Source organism: Musa acuminata, chromosome BXJ1-4 (assembly GCF_036884655.1).
Source record: "Musa acuminata AAA Group cultivar baxijiao chromosome BXJ1-4, Cavendish_Baxijiao_AAA, whole genome shotgun sequence".
Classification (NCBI taxonomy): domain Eukaryota; kingdom Viridiplantae; phylum Streptophyta; class Magnoliopsida; order Zingiberales; family Musaceae; genus Musa; species Musa acuminata.
In genome coordinates, this window is record NC_088330.1 from 17545042 (window position 1) to 17562615 (window position 17574).

The 17574-nt window shown below is 36.7% G+C and overlaps 2 protein-coding genes across 8 annotated transcripts; both read left to right on the forward strand.

Moving 5' to 3' along the window:
- The first annotated feature begins 242 nt into the window (after positions 1-242).
- LOC103972983 (ubiquitin carboxyl-terminal hydrolase 2) lies at positions 243-7040 on the forward strand. 5 transcript variants are annotated; one of them, XM_009387415.3, is made up of 7 exons: positions 262-293; positions 999-1116; positions 2879-2928; positions 4272-4318; positions 5829-5875; positions 5945-6047; positions 6125-7040. In XM_009387415.3, the coding sequence occupies exons 3-7, from the start codon at positions 2895-2897 to the stop codon at positions 6914-6916; spliced, it is 1023 nt and encodes a 340-aa protein (XP_009385690.2). In that variant the 5' UTR covers positions 262-293; positions 999-1116; positions 2879-2894; the 3' UTR covers positions 6917-7040. The 5 variants fall into 5 exon arrangements, with proteins under 5 accessions (XP_009385687.2, XP_009385690.2, XP_009385688.2 ...); XM_009387412.3 differs by lacking the exon at positions 999-1116 and having other exon boundaries at positions 243-293; XM_009387413.3 differs by lacking the exons at positions 262-293; positions 999-1116 and adding an exon at positions 306-356.
- Positions 7041-8054: 1014 nt separating this feature from the next.
- LOC135649948 (protein BTR1-like) lies at positions 8055-16801 on the forward strand. 3 transcript variants are annotated; one of them, XM_065168941.1, is made up of 8 exons: positions 8055-8323; positions 10404-10642; positions 10712-10812; positions 11153-11343; positions 15253-15368; positions 15842-15991; positions 16385-16446; positions 16536-16801. In XM_065168941.1, exons 1-8 carry the CDS (start codon positions 8242-8244, stop codon positions 16621-16623), a joined length of 1029 nt encoding a protein of 342 aa, XP_065025013.1. In that variant the 5' UTR covers positions 8055-8241; the 3' UTR covers positions 16624-16801. The 3 variants fall into 3 exon arrangements, with proteins under 3 accessions (XP_065025013.1, XP_065025019.1, XP_065025028.1); XM_065168947.1 differs by having other exon boundaries at positions 10452-10642; XM_065168956.1 differs by having other exon boundaries at positions 10455-10642.
- The last annotated feature ends 773 nt before the right edge of the window (positions 16802-17574 follow it).

Below are 17574 nucleotides of genomic sequence, written 5' to 3' on the forward strand. Positions count from 1 at the left end.
TGTAATATTTTTAATAGGTTTACAATAAATACTGTAATTAATTTATATACTACTAAAATGTAAATTATAATAAAAAAATCAGAACGTACAGTGGAATTTTCTTTACCCACACAAGTATGTAAACGTACAATGGTTCCACGTTGGCATCTTTTGTGGGGCCACTTGCGATTCAATCAGAGCAAAGGTAGTGATTCGGGTAAACTCGATATATTGTTGGAACTACTATAACATCTGAGAAAACCCTCTCGTCTTGTCACTCCATCACATCCACCGTCGCCAATTGGCACTCACGGGTACTTCTTTTCGTTCGATGTCTTCGTTGTATATTGCTGCTCTCTTTGTTCTTTGAGATCCCTGTAACCCTTCTGCCTCCTGTTTGTACTCGTTTCTAGGTTTTTGAAAGGTTTTTGGGGTTTAGGTTTTCGGTTGTGTTGATTTCTACTTGCGTCTTTTTTTTGCCCATTAGGGTTCCTTCTTCTGTCCTTAATTATCGGTATGAGTTTCTCATGATTTTGATTGTAGTTTGTGAGGAAAAATAAATGAATCGTTGATTAGGAACGAGTTCTGGTTGGAAAAGCTTGTGGCTTGCTGTTAAGCTATGAATGCAATCCTTGAATCGTGGGTTCAATCTATGTCTGTTTTTGTTTGATCTCTCTCGGGCCATTCTTTGTTCGCATAGAACAATAATTTGATGTAGTTGTTTTCTTCTCCATTGTAGTGTTGTTTTTTCCGTTCGTGTCAGCCTATGATGGAAACACACCTTATTTGTTTGTTAAGGAGGGTTATAGAACTGTCACGCATAATCTTCTTTCTTAGTTCTCATGATATTACAAATACTGAAGTTTTAATTTTAAAATTAAAAATAACCTTTATTTTAATTGATCTTGTGGCACCTAAAACCAAAGTTGGACCAGCAAATAAGCCTGCGTCATCTGTTTGTTTGCCTAATATGTAGTATGTAGTTGGACTATCCACTTCTATTCTTTTCCTTTTCTCAGGTGCTCACATTGGGTGAAAGAAATTGCTGTAGTGTTCATATCAATTTTCCAGACACTATTTTCGAAAAGAAAACATAGTTGTTTCCTGCTAACTTAACATAAGATTGTTGCTTGGAAGGTACTCAGTCATCTTTAGTCTCGAAATATCAAGTGGAAAACACTATTACCTTCTGCAAGTTCCATCATGCAATGCAAGTTCATCTGTTCTTTGCCCTGAATTGTGTGAAAATAATTATTCCTCTTTAATTATCATGCCTTCTTCTGAAAAAGTCGGTTGCTTTTGCAAGGAATGTTTCTTCAATGAGATAATCAGAACATCGAATATCAACATTTGATGTTATTTTAAGTAACATTGTACTGATCACAGTATTGAATGCCATGCATGTTCCCAGTCTGGTCATTTGGCGATTCTCTTGGATGATCAAACAGAGAAAAAGAAAGATAATTGGAACTTTTCTTTTCTGGATATATTGATTTTCTTACAAGTAGAAATATTATGCAGTAAGTATTATGATATACCTTTTACTTGGATTGATGGAACAGATTCATGTAGCTTGGGATATTACAGTATTATGATATACAAATAGTTGGGACATTACAGCTTGTTGTTCTTGTTGTAGTAGTATCTTTACTACCATTTATTGATGTTTGCCACATTTTGATCGATTGTAATCCATTGGAGTGAGACTGAAGCAACACATGTATTCTCTATTAGTGGTTATTACTTTTTTCTTTTGATGCTAGAACAAGGTGGTATCAGCTGGAATGCTTCCACTCTTCATACTATTTTCTCGCTTCCCCCTTATATAACTGAATTAAGGATTGTATACAACCTTGAACGCCCCACTTAGACATTCCAACTCTTCCTGCTCGCCCAACATAAGTTGGTCCTACTATGTATTCCTTTCAGAAATAACAAAATTATTGGGTATCTTTTATTTGTCTGTTTAAACTGTTTTGATGCATGCGGTCATGCTTTAGGTCAATTCAACGCAGGATTTGATGTTGGTTGCCTCTCTTCAAGTTTCTATTTGCACATGTCAGAAGTCTATAAGCATAATTTTTTTTGTGCATTTTATTGTATCTTTATACCTTTTAAGATTGCAGTTACTCATGCTCCCTGATATGATATATTAACTTTTTACGGTGAGCTTTTTGAGGAAGATAACCTTGGGTTATCTAAACTGCTACATTGAGTTTAACTTAGTTGTACAAGATCTGAAATTGCTTTAGATTTACATGCTTTAATCTTACCAATTTGGTAGTCTGAAACAAGGACTAAAATCTTGGTTCGGTCCTGTTACCAATCTAAGGTTGGACTTGATGGTACTGATGTCGACAGTGTACTAAATGTTAGTATGGTTGGTACTGGTTGGACCACTACAAGCACAGCGAAAAAGAGAGAGATACACCATGGAGTAGTAAGGCTGGAGTGGAGTGGCAGCATGATGAGAGGATGGCATTGACCTGGTAATGCAGATGGGCAACAAAAGTAGAACATCTGCAGTAAAAGAAGAGAAGTAAATGATGATGAAGAGAAAAAAAAAGAGAAACAAGACCAAAAGCGGTATTATGATGGATAGTTTCAGACGATAAGCCCATAATGAGCTCGATATTTCATACTTACAGGGCAGTTCATTTCATCTTCGGATCGGACTTGGTGGAACTGCCCAATCTGTGTGCTGATTAGGCATTGGATTTATTGAGGGTTTAGGGTTTGGTGTGTAGTTGAAACTTTATGCCTTGGTCCAATATTGATTTACAATCACTGGTGACTTAGGGATTATTTTGCTGAAAAGCTTGATTCAATATATTCTTTTATTTTTAAGTATTTTTCTGGGTTTTTTATAGGTTATTAAAATTTTGGCTTAATTATGCAGGATTTAAATATTTCTCATGATGTCTTGGTGCGCTATTGAGTCTGACCCTGGTAAGTTGTGTCTGAAGCATATATTCGCCTTGGACCTTTTCTTGTTGTTAGTTCCCTAACTTTTTTTTTTGTTTTGCAAAGATTTCTTGTACATATGAGTAGACTACTGTAAGCAAGTGTTTTTGGTTTGGATTTTATATTTGTTGAAACTTTTTGTACTAGGTACTGTGCTTATGTGTCTCCTTAAATTTTATAACTTGTATTTTTTTTTTGTCTCAGATATATTATTTTAATTTATGAAATTTTATAAATCTTGTGAAATTTTTCATGAAACCTGATATTTCCTTCTTTTCCTTAAAAGTAGTTGTCAGCAGGCTTTTGCTTGTGGTATCATTTCTAATTGCCCCCATTGACATGCAGAGATAGCTAGAAATGAAGGTTAACTTACAGTTTTACACATGCAATCTTGAAATATGCAGAGACATACATTTAAGAGGGTCCCTTTGAGCCTGAAATTGTGAATCTAGAATCTGTTCATGTTTTGGCTACATTTCTTGAAACTAGCCTTTACTTTCACTTGTCATTGTGGGTCTCTGGTTTGTAGATAGTGGGCATTTTAAGTTGATGTTCAGTATGATTTTCTTGAATTTCAGACGTTTTAAGATTTCTATAGACTGGTTAATTCTCGGAATGGCCCATTTTAGATATTCCGTTGCAGGATTATAAATGAAACTGAATAACGGTTGATGCACATTAGTCATGAGAACAACTTTCCATGTTTGACAATGTACCAAAATGCTCTTGTTATGCTTTAGTTAGTAAACATGTCCATTATTCTGCAAGCTGGTACTAACATGTACCAACACTTAATATTAGACATCTGGCTTCCTTTATGTTATTTCAAGCTTCTTTTTCCTGATCTTGGCATTTTCATTGTAAATCTGCAGTTGTTCCTATTGCAGTTGTCAATTAATTCGGTGCATCCATCATGTTTCCTATGTGTTCTGGGGCTTTTGTTGTTAGGAAATACTTGACTTATTTTAAAAGTAAATTGATGGGTTCTTATCATTGTTGTATGGATCTCTAAGCTTCATTTGTTACTAGTTGGATTGATTAGTCTTTTTTCTGGAAGTAATGTGTATATATATGAAGAAAAATCTGGATCCAAGGACTAAAATGGAGTCAGGAAATATATAAATTGCAAAGGTATTCATGGTTTAGTTCATAACACTTGGGTATATGCACATCGAATAACTTTTGGAACTAGGATGTTTAACAACTACCACCATGTTGTGAAGCACCTTAGAAATCAGTTTCTGATGTCACTTTAATATACTTTCTGGGTTTAAGTGTTGTTGAAGTACTCTATTTCCTGTTTAATCTTAGTTACATATCTCATCCAGGTGTTTTTACTGAACTCATACAACAAATGCAAGTCAAGGGAGTTCAAGTAAGTTTGCCTCCATTTTTTTCTTTTGTTTTGTATAACTGTCAAATGGTACACCAAATTGTTAGTGCACATCATGTTGGCATCTATTTGATATTTAATTTATTTACAACAGAGATGACTATCAAGAACTGGTCCAATGATTGGTTTTTCTGTTGTTGCTTTCATGCACCAGCACTAGATAGTATGTTATGTATGAAAGGAGACATTGATAACCAATACCTATTCCAGTTATTATTAGCCAATTGGAAATTGACCAATAATTGATTCTACTCAATCAGGTTGCTCTTACCAATCTGCACATTTTAACTAGCAGTGGTATGTGTCAAATGACAGGACTTGAATATACCAACTTTTGAGTTTCTAAATCATCGGCTAATAGATGACTGAAACAAGATGCATCGATTTGTATGTTGCATATCATGATAAATTATTACTTGATATATGATAGAACAGACTTAAGAAGATAGTTTTGAAGATTTTTACAAAAAGCTTATAGGTACCCTCTATAAAGTGAGGGGCTTAAACATATATATTGGGCTCTGTTATTACCCTTTTCAATTTGTTTATTCAAAGTATTCAGATAATTTTCTGACAAATTTTGTTATATGTCTCTCAACATCATCATCTAGTGACCTGTTCTGCATTCTTGTGAGTGATAAAAGACCCGTGGTCCTTTTCCATTATATTATATCATGAACATGCTTGAAGCGGTCAATTGACTCTGTTGTTTTTTTCATCATTTCATGTGGGCTTGTTTGAGACAGTTAATCAACTTCCCTTTTTGCGGTTTTCGTAATGCATTTAGGAAGTAATTATTTAAGAAAAATTTCAAGTTTCCACAAGTTCTTATTCGTCTAATTCTTGATACCATTTCTCTGAATGGTTTGGAACATTTGCCTTGTTACAAGTTTACATTTTAGAGGTAGTTAGGAAGTTTCATATTAGCTTGGTTCATCTTATGGGAAAAAAAAAAGATTTTGATATGTTATTTGTTTACTTATTCTGCTCTAAATAACATGTCTACAGTAGATGAGAGTCAGCGATGAATTTTGCTAAAACATATGGTTGTAACTGATAAAAGTTTGAAGGGCAGCCAATTGCATAAAACATGGTTGTAACTTGGAACTTTGCTAAAGGTGTTCATGTCTTGAGTAGTTCATAGTCCACACATTAGAAGTGAGAGAAAAAAGTTCTGATGAAAGAATAGCATAGTTATCAATTTCATAAGGTCTTATGAGCTGTTTATGGTGTTTTGTGATGCATTTCTTAGAGGACTGCATGCATATCAGATTTAATTGTACTATTTATATTTTTTGCTATAAATGACAGGTTGAACAGTTTCATTTAACTGGCACGTTCAAGATGATTGCATATTAGGGTTTATCTATTTCTCATTAATTTTTTATTCAAATATCAACTTCACTTGTCTTCTTATCTACTGGTACACAAGGTAAGTGAGCTTTTATTTGTTAAAACAAACTGTATGGTGAGAATGAGTTTTTCTGAACAGGTGGAAGAATTATATTCACTTGACATGGATTTTCTTGACAACCTGCGGTTAGAACTAAACCAAAGCCTACATTACATTTTTTGGTGTATTGTCAGAGCTGACGTTAATTCTTGCAGGCCCATATATGGTTTGGTACTTCTGTATAAGTGGCGACCAGGGGAAAAGGATGACCGTCCTGTAATTAAGGATCTGAATCCAAACCTTTTCTTTGCCAGTCAGGTTGGACAAGGATTATATTAAGCTTCTTTAATTACTTTTATGTTCTTTGTATCATTGAGCTACTTGGTTGTGAGCAGGTTATCAACAATGCTTGTGCAACCCAAGCTATTCTGTCGGTTTTGATGAACTGCCCAGATATTGACGTTGGTCCAGAACTGTCCGTGCTTAAAGAGTTCACCAAAAACTTCCCTCCAGAACTTAAAGGATTGGCAATCAACAACAGCGAAGCCATACGAACAGCCCATAACAGCTTTGCCCATAACAGCTTTGCTAGGCCCGAGCAGTTTGTAGCTGAGGAGCAGAAAGTTGGAGGAAAGGATGATGGTGTCTACCATTTCATAAGCTATTTACCTGTTGATGGCGTGCTGTATGAGCTGGATGGACTGAAGGAGGGGCCAGTCAGCCTTGGCCTCTGCTCTGGTGGGCCAGGTGACCTGGACTGGCTGCACATGGCTCAGCCGATAATTCAGGAACGGATTGATAGGTATTCGGAGATCGAAATCCGGTTCAGCCTCATGGCTATCGTAAAGAATCGGAAAGAGATGTACACGGCTGAGCTCAAGGAACTCCAAAAGAAGAGGGAGCATCTGGTGCAGCAGTTGAATGAACATGTGGGCGCTGCCAACAAGCACAGTCCTGCAGTCGAAGCCTTGAACAAATCACTTGCTGAGGTGACAGCTGGAATCGAAGCTGTGACCGAGAAGATAATAATGGAAGAAGAGAAGTTCAAGAAATGGAGAACTGAGAACATCCGGAGGAAGCATAACTACGTGCCCTTCCTATTCAACTTTCTCAAGATTCTTTCAGAGAAGAAGCAATTGAAGCCTCTGATTGAGAAGGCCAAGCAGAAATCAAGCAGCCCGAGATAAACTGGTATGCAATTTATGAAGCTTAGAGAGATTCTCTACTTGTGTGTTCTTGGATCTCCTGGTTGTTAAGCGCCTCATTTTGAAGGTTTATTTCTATATAGTGAAGCAATTGAAGTTGTGCTAACTAAGTAGTCTTCAACTTTGCTGATGATGATACTAGTTCGACTAAAGTTATCATTGGATCCATTAGATTAAGATGTTACTTCTTTTTGTTCTTGCTAATGCCTTACGAAGACATGCTTTAGATAAAGCATAGAAGCCAATCCAATTTGGCCCATATTTATTAGAAAGAATATGGTTACTAGAATCGGACCGGACAATTGGGTTGTTGATTGAACTGGTGAATCGACCACCCATAAGTTTAATATTCTTTAATAAAAAATAAATTTGTTAATAATAATATAAAATAATTTTATAACATAGTGAGGGATAAATACAATAGAATTTTTTTTTCTCTTTCATCCATAAAAAAAAACTTAATACCTTTTAGGGTTAGAATATCTTTGATAATAACAAAAATTAAGGATATAAGAGAATAGTAAATATAATCAAATTTTATTCTCTTTAATCAGACTTAAATACCTTTCAGAATTCAAATATAATTAATAATAAATAAAAATCGAGAATATTTAAATCTTTCTAAGACTCAAATGAGCTAATTAGTAAACCAAACCGATTTAAAGACAGTGTTCGCCTTTTTTATAATTGTGCTCAAATAGAAATTAATGCATAAGGTTTTTCATTTTATAACTCTACTCGAAAAGAAAATTAATCTTAAATAATAAAATGGATGGACATTGAATCGAACCCATTTGAATAAAACAAAAATCAACTACCACATCAAATAAATATCTTCTATTCAGACTTCTTCCGATCGATCCAAGTTTAATATATGTTTTGACGTCGAGAGTTTCCGTCTGCTCAGTCACCTTTAGAAGTTGTGAGCAGGCGAATGAAAGTTGTCATCTAACCGGGTTGTACGGGCGGGCCGGTTTGGGTTGGGCCAGCGTTAATCTTTAAAGATTAAGGAATGAGCCATTTGGATTAATTGGGCCGGTATATGGCTCATTATCATTGGGCAGAGGAGGGTTCATTAATAATGCAGGAAAAGAATAGGTGCCTCCAAAACAGGCAGTAGCCACGAGATCCCGAATCCGACCCTCCTTGTATCCTCTCCCTCTCGCCCTTTATCAGCTACTGGTGAGAGAGAGAGAGAGAGAGAGAGAGAGAGAGAGAGAGAAAGACACGAAGAAGCGTTCTTCCTCATCCCCGCTTTCCCTCCCCCCTCCCTCACCCGCCCCCGCCCCCGCCCTAAATCTGTCGCGATGGAGTCCCCCGACCTGCGCGGCGATTCCTCTCCCGACACCGCCCCCCGGCGATCCCAACTCCCCAGGTCCCCTACCGTAGGTAACACCTGGTCGCCTCCGTGCTTCTCACTTTCTTCGCTTTCTTGATTGCTTCTCTTGATCTCGTCGATTAGTGGCGGATATCTTCCGATGGTTGATTGTTGTTGTTTATTAGTCTACAGGGATGTGGATCGATGATAAGGTAGAGGTCACCAGAGACCTTCAGAGTACATTTGAGGTCTGGGGTAATGGTGGGGTCGAAGTCAGTTATTTGTGTTTGTGCTGGGTAGGCCCTTGATATTGTGGTTTGTTCCAATTTTGTTGAAGGAATGTAGTTAGCCTATAGCAGAGCTCCGAAATTGCTCCTTTTATTCATTCGTAGAATCTGATGGGAGCATTTCTCTGTGTCATGACACGCAAGATTATGGTAGTATTGAAGTGGAGGTATTGAAAACAACGAAACTTTTGTGTTTCATGGATAGTTACTTGAAATTGGGGGTGAAACAACCTAAACAGATTAAAACACTATCTTGTTTGAGTTACATTCTCTTTGTGAATTAGCTGGGAGTCATATAATGATTTGACGGTACCAATAATGATGGTCCATATGTAATTTATTCTCTGCAGTTTGCGTTCTTTGCCTGAATGGCTTAGGTAACAAATGTTTGATTCAGAATGTCTAGAAGAAATGATTTGGACATCTATATCATAGTTTTTATTTTAGGTGTAGATCACTTTTAGTTGTTCCAGTTTGCCTGATGCTTTTCTGAGGGTCAATGATGTGGTATCAATCATATTCTGAGTCTTGTACAGAATAGTTTATCCTATGTATTGAGATCCGGCTTCAAGGTCGGCACCTTAAGTATTGTGCTCCTCTAAATAAAGATTTTTTTTTTCAAACGATTTACTCTGTTTCCGTTCATCTATAGTCACCACCTGAATTTGGTTGCTCATATCACATCATTTGGGCACATCCCAGTGAGATTAGCTTGTAGGTGGCATCCTCTTGTTGACTTAATGCACATTGGTAAAAACTACTGGCAGAAGAATTGTTAAATTTAGCCCCTTGCTTGTGGATGTTATTCTGGTCAGTTTATTGGTGCCAGCTTATTAACTGTCAGTTGAAAATGAGTCTACCACATAGGACACATGCATGGTGTGCCAGAGATAAGTTTGTTGTTCATCTACTTGGCAAGCTATTACTACTGTTATCAAATCCATGGACCACTACTTTTCTGTGGGACCATGACTTTTCTGTGTATGCATTATGTTTTGCATGTACTTGCCATGCTGTCCTATGTTAATATGGTACCAGCATGTTGCATGACAGCAGCACATGTTTGTGCCTAGTACAGAGGGTTGACATAGGGCCCATGCCATCACATAGCCTGTATGTTGGTCAGCATGAATTTTATCAGCACGACCATCATGTTGACATACCACGAAAGAGAAAGTCATATTTGTGAGATATTTCAGTGGAGAACGAGTGTTTTTTGTTCTTAGAGTTCCAAAAACCTTCTTGAATATTATTGCATGATTTAACTAAATTATGATCATATATAGTTTTTTTGGGCTTGACATAGAATGTGAGGGTGGTGGATATGGCTTTGTAGTTCGACAAAAAACAAGATACAAGGAACATGTGGCTGAACAGTAATGGAAATTCACCATTACTTGATGCTTCTGTATTTGAATGATCTAAAAAACTTGGATGTTTAACACAGCAAATATTATATGCAAAATTTAACAACAAAGAGTCTATCACCGTGTGCATGACATCTAAGTTTTTTGGGCGTCAATTTCAGGTATCTTCAACTGTTTATTTCTTACTTTTCCAAACATGACTTTATGTCACCGGTCATATGAAAGTTTGGTGACAGTTAATAGCTAATTTGCTGCCTTATAGAATTTATGGTATGATGACATGTAGAGTGGATGAAAGTTCATGAGCCACTTTTTTGCTGTTCATTTAACTTTTATGTTGTTTTCTAGTAATTTCTTTTTATCCCTGAATATGTGAGTTTCAACCATACTGAATTATGTAGGCATATTTCTGCTATTTGTAATTATGCTTTCTAGTAATTTCTTTTTATTATTTAGATCCACAAACCTGATTTATAAATACTTAAGATTCTTCTTAGGCGATAAGGAAAAACAGACACACATAAGATTTCTTGTATCAAATACAGCAGCTGGGTGTATTATTGGGAAGGGTGGATCGACAATAACTGAATTCCAGTCACACTCTGGAGCTCGTATTCAGCTGTCACGGAATCATGAAGTCTTTCCGGGAACATCAGACAGAATTATACTTATTTCTGGGGTATTTAGTGAAGTACTGAAGGCAATGGAATTGATCCTGGAAAAGTTGCTCAGTGAGGTATGCATTTTACTTATAGTTCTCTACAAAAATTGTATTTTGTCTGAAGTTTTCTTTTCCAACATACAGGTGGAAGACAGTAATGATATTGAAAGTAGATCAAAAGTCAGGCTTGTTGTTCCTAATAGCTCATGTGGTGCCATAATTGGAAAAGGAGGATCAAGCATAAAGTATAGTCTTATTTAAGCACAGTATTCAATTGTTTGATGAAGAATTATGTTGTGATATTTGAAATTAGGAAAACATAAGTGGTTACTCTTAGGCAATGTTTGCATTTTGAAGTTGTCACTAATTGCAGCACTAAGTGACTATTGAATTGAGAAAAGGCTAAGAACCGTAAAGCTAGTCTGAACGGATAGGATTGGCATCTTGATCCTTTTATTTATTTCAGATTGCTTGATCTGAATTGCAATATATTTTATCATTTCACTACCTATGCTCATCTCCTGTTTTTTGTGCCCGTACATTTAATTGACTAAAGGTAGTTGAGGCATGCCATTAATTTTTCAGGTCATTTATAGAAGACTCACGGGCTGGGATTAAGATATCTCCTCAGGATAACATTGCTGGCCTTAATGACAGGCTGGTTACCTTGACAGGGTCTTTTGAGGAGCAAATGCGTGCTATCTTTCTGATATTGTCAAAATTAATGGAAGATGCTCACTATCCACCAACATTCAACTCACCTTTTCCATATTCAGGTGTGTCTCCAGTGTTTGTCTACCCCTTCCTTACTGATGGCCTTTTTGTTATCATTAGTCAGTTCGTATATTCAATGAGATGCCCTTTGTTGCTAAATGTTCAAGCTGGATCTATGTTTAATTCTGTATTCTACTCACCTATTTGTTGTGTGAAGTCTCTTCACCTATTTTATATATTGGTTCTGTTACATGTTTTACAGTATTTGTGAACTATGATATATCAGTTGTTTTACTCATGGATTGGATCGTGTCCTCATGACAAAGGGTGTTCTCATGTCTAAGAAAGGCATAGGTTAAAAAATTCGAACTGGGATCAGAATCAATCAATACAAGTGATTTATGCATGATCAGACTGACAGGATTAAAATTGGTTGAGAAAGTAAATTAGAACTCAAAAAATATATATGTATATATTGTTTGAAGTTTTTAGTCATCTTACAATGTTTTACCTTTTTTATATTTTAATGTTTGTTATATAATATTATTTTTAATTATTAAATTATTTTATTATTATATATTTTTCTGACATATGTTACAACTTATGTTTTTATTAATTATAGTTATATATTGTAATATAATTATTATGAAAGTAAACATTAGTTTCATATTGGATATTATATCATTATATCTATAGTAAATTGTTTGATATAATGGTGTATACTATATTTTGCAACTATAGAAACATTAATTATGTTGTTTAACATATGTACTATATATAATTATTTATTATCTAACATATTATATAAATAATAAAATAACAAGGGATTTTGTTAGATTACATTATAATTCAGTTTTTTCAAAAGGCGCTCGGATGCTTGGCTAGGTGCTCGGGCGAGATGAGGCGAGGCTCAAGCACCTTGCAGAACCCCCAGGCGCAACGCTTCAATGAAGTGCTGCTCGGGCGCTCGCTTGAGCCCAAGCGTCAAGCGCCTTGGGCGAGCGCCCAAGCCAAGTTTGGGACTCGGGTTCAATCGTTGGTTCAATTGGACTTATAAGTTGGTTCAATCGAACCAACATAGTCCAACCCCCTCCCTCGCCCGACTCTGTAAAAGAAAACAAAGGTGAAGAAACCCTACATTTGTTGCCTTTATTCGCTCTGCCAGTCGTCGTCGGCAACCTCGTTCAATCTCATTCGCCGCTGCAGCTCAGTTGCTGTTGCTGCAACTCGTCTGTCGCTGCAGCTCGTTTGCCACTGCAGCTCGTCTAAACCCTAAACCTCCACCGCTATAACTTTGTCTGCTGTTGTAGTAGCTCTGTCTGCCACCGATGGCAACCTCTTCCATTGCCTTCGTTTGACGCCTTTGCATGCTCTTTATGATGCTATAGCTCCGTCCGCCGTTGTCGACAACATCGTCTGCTACCTTCATCCGCCACTGCAGCTTCATCCATTCGCAGCTACAGTTTCGTTCACCGCCCTTTGCTTCCCCCACCTTCCTGTTAATTAAACTGCTTCATCGATTCCCTCATCTTCTTGTTAATTAAATTGCGAACGGACGAGCAGCAACTCGTTTGGAGCAGTTTAAATATATTTGTTGTATCTACAACACCATGGGCAATATGCACTTTGATTTATACGTGAAACACCCTTAGCTTTTACTTGATGATGTCTTAGAGCAGCAAAACATTCCTAGTTAACAAGATGCTTTGGAGCAGTTTAATTCTAACATAGGTCTTCATAAACATGTTGAGCATATTTTTATTTAGTTGTATAATATTTTAATTATAATATTCGGGAGCGGCTTGCTTTGCTCAGGTGGGTGCTTTGGCGAGCGCCTAGTGCCTCGGGTGTTTTGGGACTTTGGTGCCTAACACATTTTAAATCACTGCATTATATATAATGTTACTGGTTAGCAATAAAAAATATATTAATTACATTGTAATTAAATAACTAAACCTTAATTAAGACTAACATTTAACATTTCTTACCTATCCACCCCTTCTTTCTCTCTCCTATATGGATCCTTTTTGAATCTGTTCGGTGATGCACTGGCAGCACATAAGTCTGCTGATGGCTGAAGCGGAGACAACCATGATGACCAGCAAAGAGCCACACTGATGGCTCTGAGCTCTAACGTTGGAAGGCCAGAAGCAGCAATGAAATTACTCCTGTTCAGTGTTTTGCAGGGGTGGTGCACAGATCCACTGCTGATTGGAAGTGATGATGACAAAGACAAATGGCAAGGTGACATACAAAGGGTAGTGACAAAGCAGTATGAAGCCATTGATGTTCGGATCTAGTCCTGTTTCCCCCATTTCTCCCCTCTTCTCCAGTGACTCCTCAAATTCCTTGGTCTGCTGCTCTGTATTTCTTCTCTTAATTAGACTTTTTTCTTCTGATCTACATTTTCTTTTTCTTTTTTTGCTCTTTAAACCATTTGGCTGTAATCAACCGCTTTTGAGACCCCACATGTTGGCAGGCAAGAAAGGGAACTTGGCTGGGATCATTTGATTTTTTTGTCAGTGTGGCTGATTCCAGCCACTTCTGGCTTATTACTGACTGCTTCTTGTTTGTGGTTCAGGTCAAGAATCATTTGAGTATTTAGTGTAAATTTTGGATACGTTAGTATTCCCAATTAGGGTAGAATTTTTTGCCAACTAATAAATCAGAATGTGTTAGGCTGGCTTCACTAATTGCTGTCATAAACTTCCATATAATAGTCCTGTAAGAACTCAAACATCTAGATGGAGGACTGGTTGCTGCTGGATAACGAAAATATTCATTTGGCAATTTATCTCACCAAATGGTATAATTTCAGGAGGGAAAATAGTGACATTTTGGAATGTAAGCAGGAATTAATTAACAGCAGAACTGTCTAGATTTTTGACTTAATTTGAGGCTCATGGTTAAGAAAAGATGTGGAGAGAAGATACGTACCTTTCCTTATTTCTGGTTTCTCTTTGATGAGTATGCTGTTTATACTTGTGTATTTAATTTGAAGATATGTGTTTTTCAAAACAGACCTAAACAAACAGCCCCCCCCACCCTATCACTTGCTATATGGGTAGAAGAAGAAGCAGGTATGAACTTAGATGGTTGAGGTTAAGTTTCTAAATGTAAAAGCACTATTTGCAATATAAACAGCACTTGTTCAAGAAACAGTTATGAATGTAAAGAAAGATATTTATAAGGTAAATGAGTGTCAACACAATATGTTTATGTGGGTAGAAGAAGAAGCAGGTATCAACTTAATGGGACAATTGTAAAGACACAGTTATTATTGTAAAGAAAGATATGTATAAGGTAAATGAGTGTCAACACAATATGTTTATGGGCCAGAAAACAATAATTTCTCTAATACAAAATGAACTCAACCTATATATGAGAGTTATCTCTACTCTAGTTTTTCTTTAATGGGACAATTGCATGTACAAGGTGTGGTACTTCTAGTTCTGTTAACTCCCAATATAGTCTTTGGCTTAAGTACCTTTTTTTTCCTTCTTTTCTTGTTGCATATGATTCTTCTCCATTATCTTAAATGCTTTGGTATGCTAACTCCATTGTGATGGCAATTGAAAATTTTGTAAAACTTAAGCAAGCTTTATTGAGCTTTACTGGATTTGAATTATATAATTTGGTTTCTGAAGTTTTATATTAAAATATATTTGTAGTTAGTCATTAGTTCTGATGATTGTGCCTCTAGGATATTCTTTTCCAATTTTTTTGTTCGTTCATGACCAAATTTGTGACTTGAAATATTGCAGATTCTACCATGATCATCAGTATTAGGTTCAAAATTCCCATTCTCACCCTCTTTTTCACCTTTCAACGTTGATATTTATAGTTTCAGTGCACATATCATGATGAGCAACTTGTCTTTTAAGATGTTGCATTTGAGTCAATTATCTGAGTATGTCATGTTAATGATACCCATTAATTTGCCTTTACTCCTATCTCATCTGGTACTTTAGGTGTTAACTTTCCTGGTTTTCCTGGCTTTCCTGTTGGCTACATGGTTCCTTCTGTAGCATACAGCCCTATTAGTTATGGATCAAATGGATCTGGAGGAAAATATCCAAGTAACAAGGTTAGAAATACTATCCTCTTATATACTAGTTTATGATTAAAACAAAGTATTGCATTTCATAGTCACTACCTTTATTTTAAAAGGTTTTGTTTCAATGGAGGAGCTTTTTTCATCTTGCTTGATAATTAATTTCTTAAATGTCAAGTATAGCTACAGGGATTGTGGTTGTGCCATTGTATGATAGATACATTGATGTGGATTCAGAACAATGGTGTTAGTGGCAAGCCTAGAATATATCCCATTTGGTGTGTCTAATACCAACTGTGTTGATTGGTATAACCCTAATTTTATGAAACCATACTAGCTCTGTGCTGGCAAAAGCATGCCGGTGACAAGGCTGTCTTTACTTTTATACAAATTACAACTTTTCTGGTTTCTAAATATGTATAGTCATGGTTCCTTCAGTTGCAAGATTAGAAAGCCTGGTTTTAGATTCATGTGTCTTGGCTAATAATGCGTTAATTGTTTGGCAGGGTGTGGCATCACCTGTGGTTCCACATCCATCACAGTCACCTGGTGGGCCTCTTGAAGGCCAGAGCAATTCAGTAACAATTGCAATTGCAGATGAACATATTGGTGCTGTTGTTGGTCGTGGGGGAAGAAACATAATGGAGATAAGTCAGGTTTGAAATAGTACCACCACACTTTTATGTCAATTTCTGCTTTGATATGAGCTCAATCCAGTTAAGTAGATTCTCTTGTAATTTTGATGCTTTGTTTAAATGGATATAAGTCCATATATAGATGATTGATCAAATATATTTCTGTTGGTAAAGATATTCATTGAACAGAAAATTGTTTTACAATCTGACACACAGCAATCTCTATTAATACGTGCCAACTTCTCGTCACCTGATATTTGCTAACATTGAATGAACTACAAGACTATGTCAGTTATGTTGGTTTTAAGATGGTAGTTTAGTTGATGCTGGTTTTGGTGTGATTTCATTTTATGACCGTCAGTTGTGATTGATGAATGCCAAACTTTGTTGTTGTTGAAAAATGCCAATTTCCAGGTCAGTGGAGCAAGGATCAAGATATCAGATAGAGGTGATTTCATTATGGGCACTTCAGATAGGTAGTGAAGCTCTCGGATTCCTTTTCTTCTCGGTCCATCTTCTTCTTAACACAGATTTTTTACTATATGATTTGCAATCGAATATACAGGAAAGTAACAATAACTGGATCACCAGAAGCAATCCGTGCTGCTGAGGCTCTGATTATGCAAAAAGTTTCATCTAATTCTGAGAGATGATAAAGCTTTTTTTTTTGGTTTAGGGAATGTCAGCTGCATAGTCCGGATAGTTTCTTTAGGATGCCTTAATGGGAGAATCGTATTCTTTCATGTAGTAATTTTGAATGTGTTTGGCATACTGGTACTGCGACATGTGTACTCTTTGATGCAAAATGGAAGAAATGCGTTGTTTCCTATATCTCTGCATGAGTCATCTTGTGACATATTTTCTGGGAATTTCCTTTGTGTTTGAAGAATTTCCAAGAAATGTGGATTCGTTATTGATGATGCTTGGTTTTGCCCGTGAACGACCAGGCAAGTTTTTCAAAAAATTGCACCATCCTTGAGGAGGGTGCCCTCGGCCCCCTTCTTTCGTCTCTTGGATTCTAAGACTTATGTTAGAGGAGCACCTCCTCACGTTTACTTGTCGCTTCTGTCTCTCGTCGTCACTCGATCAAGGAAGTAGAGCAACTCGAGGAGGCACATGACGATTCTTGAAGTGGTGGGCCATTGGGGGAGGGCGAGGAAGTCTCAACTCGTGGTTGCATTCTTTCTTCCACTCAGCCTCTTTCCTCTTTGTCGAGATCGACGATCATGATGTGTGGGGAGGGCTTGATGGTCGATGAGGCCTTGCGGTAGGGCAGAGGATGAGGGTGCGCTTGAGGTGGAGGCGAACATAGGGAGTTAATGCAAAGAGCGAGGCCTCGTGGTGGGAAGAGCATGATCACGATGGGGCAAAGGCGACGACTTGAGGTAGTTTTATCTTTAAGAAATAAGAGACGTCTTATGAGAATAAAACAAAAAGGGTAGAAAAAGTGAAAACTTGAGGGGTTTTTTTTTCTGAGAATTTTTTCTAATAAGTGTCGAATCTCGGATTTTGATGATGTAATCAATTAGTAAATTAATAATCTAATCCATGTGTTGAGATAAGTAATGTAGGACTAACTATGATCGTGAGAAAGATAACATGAT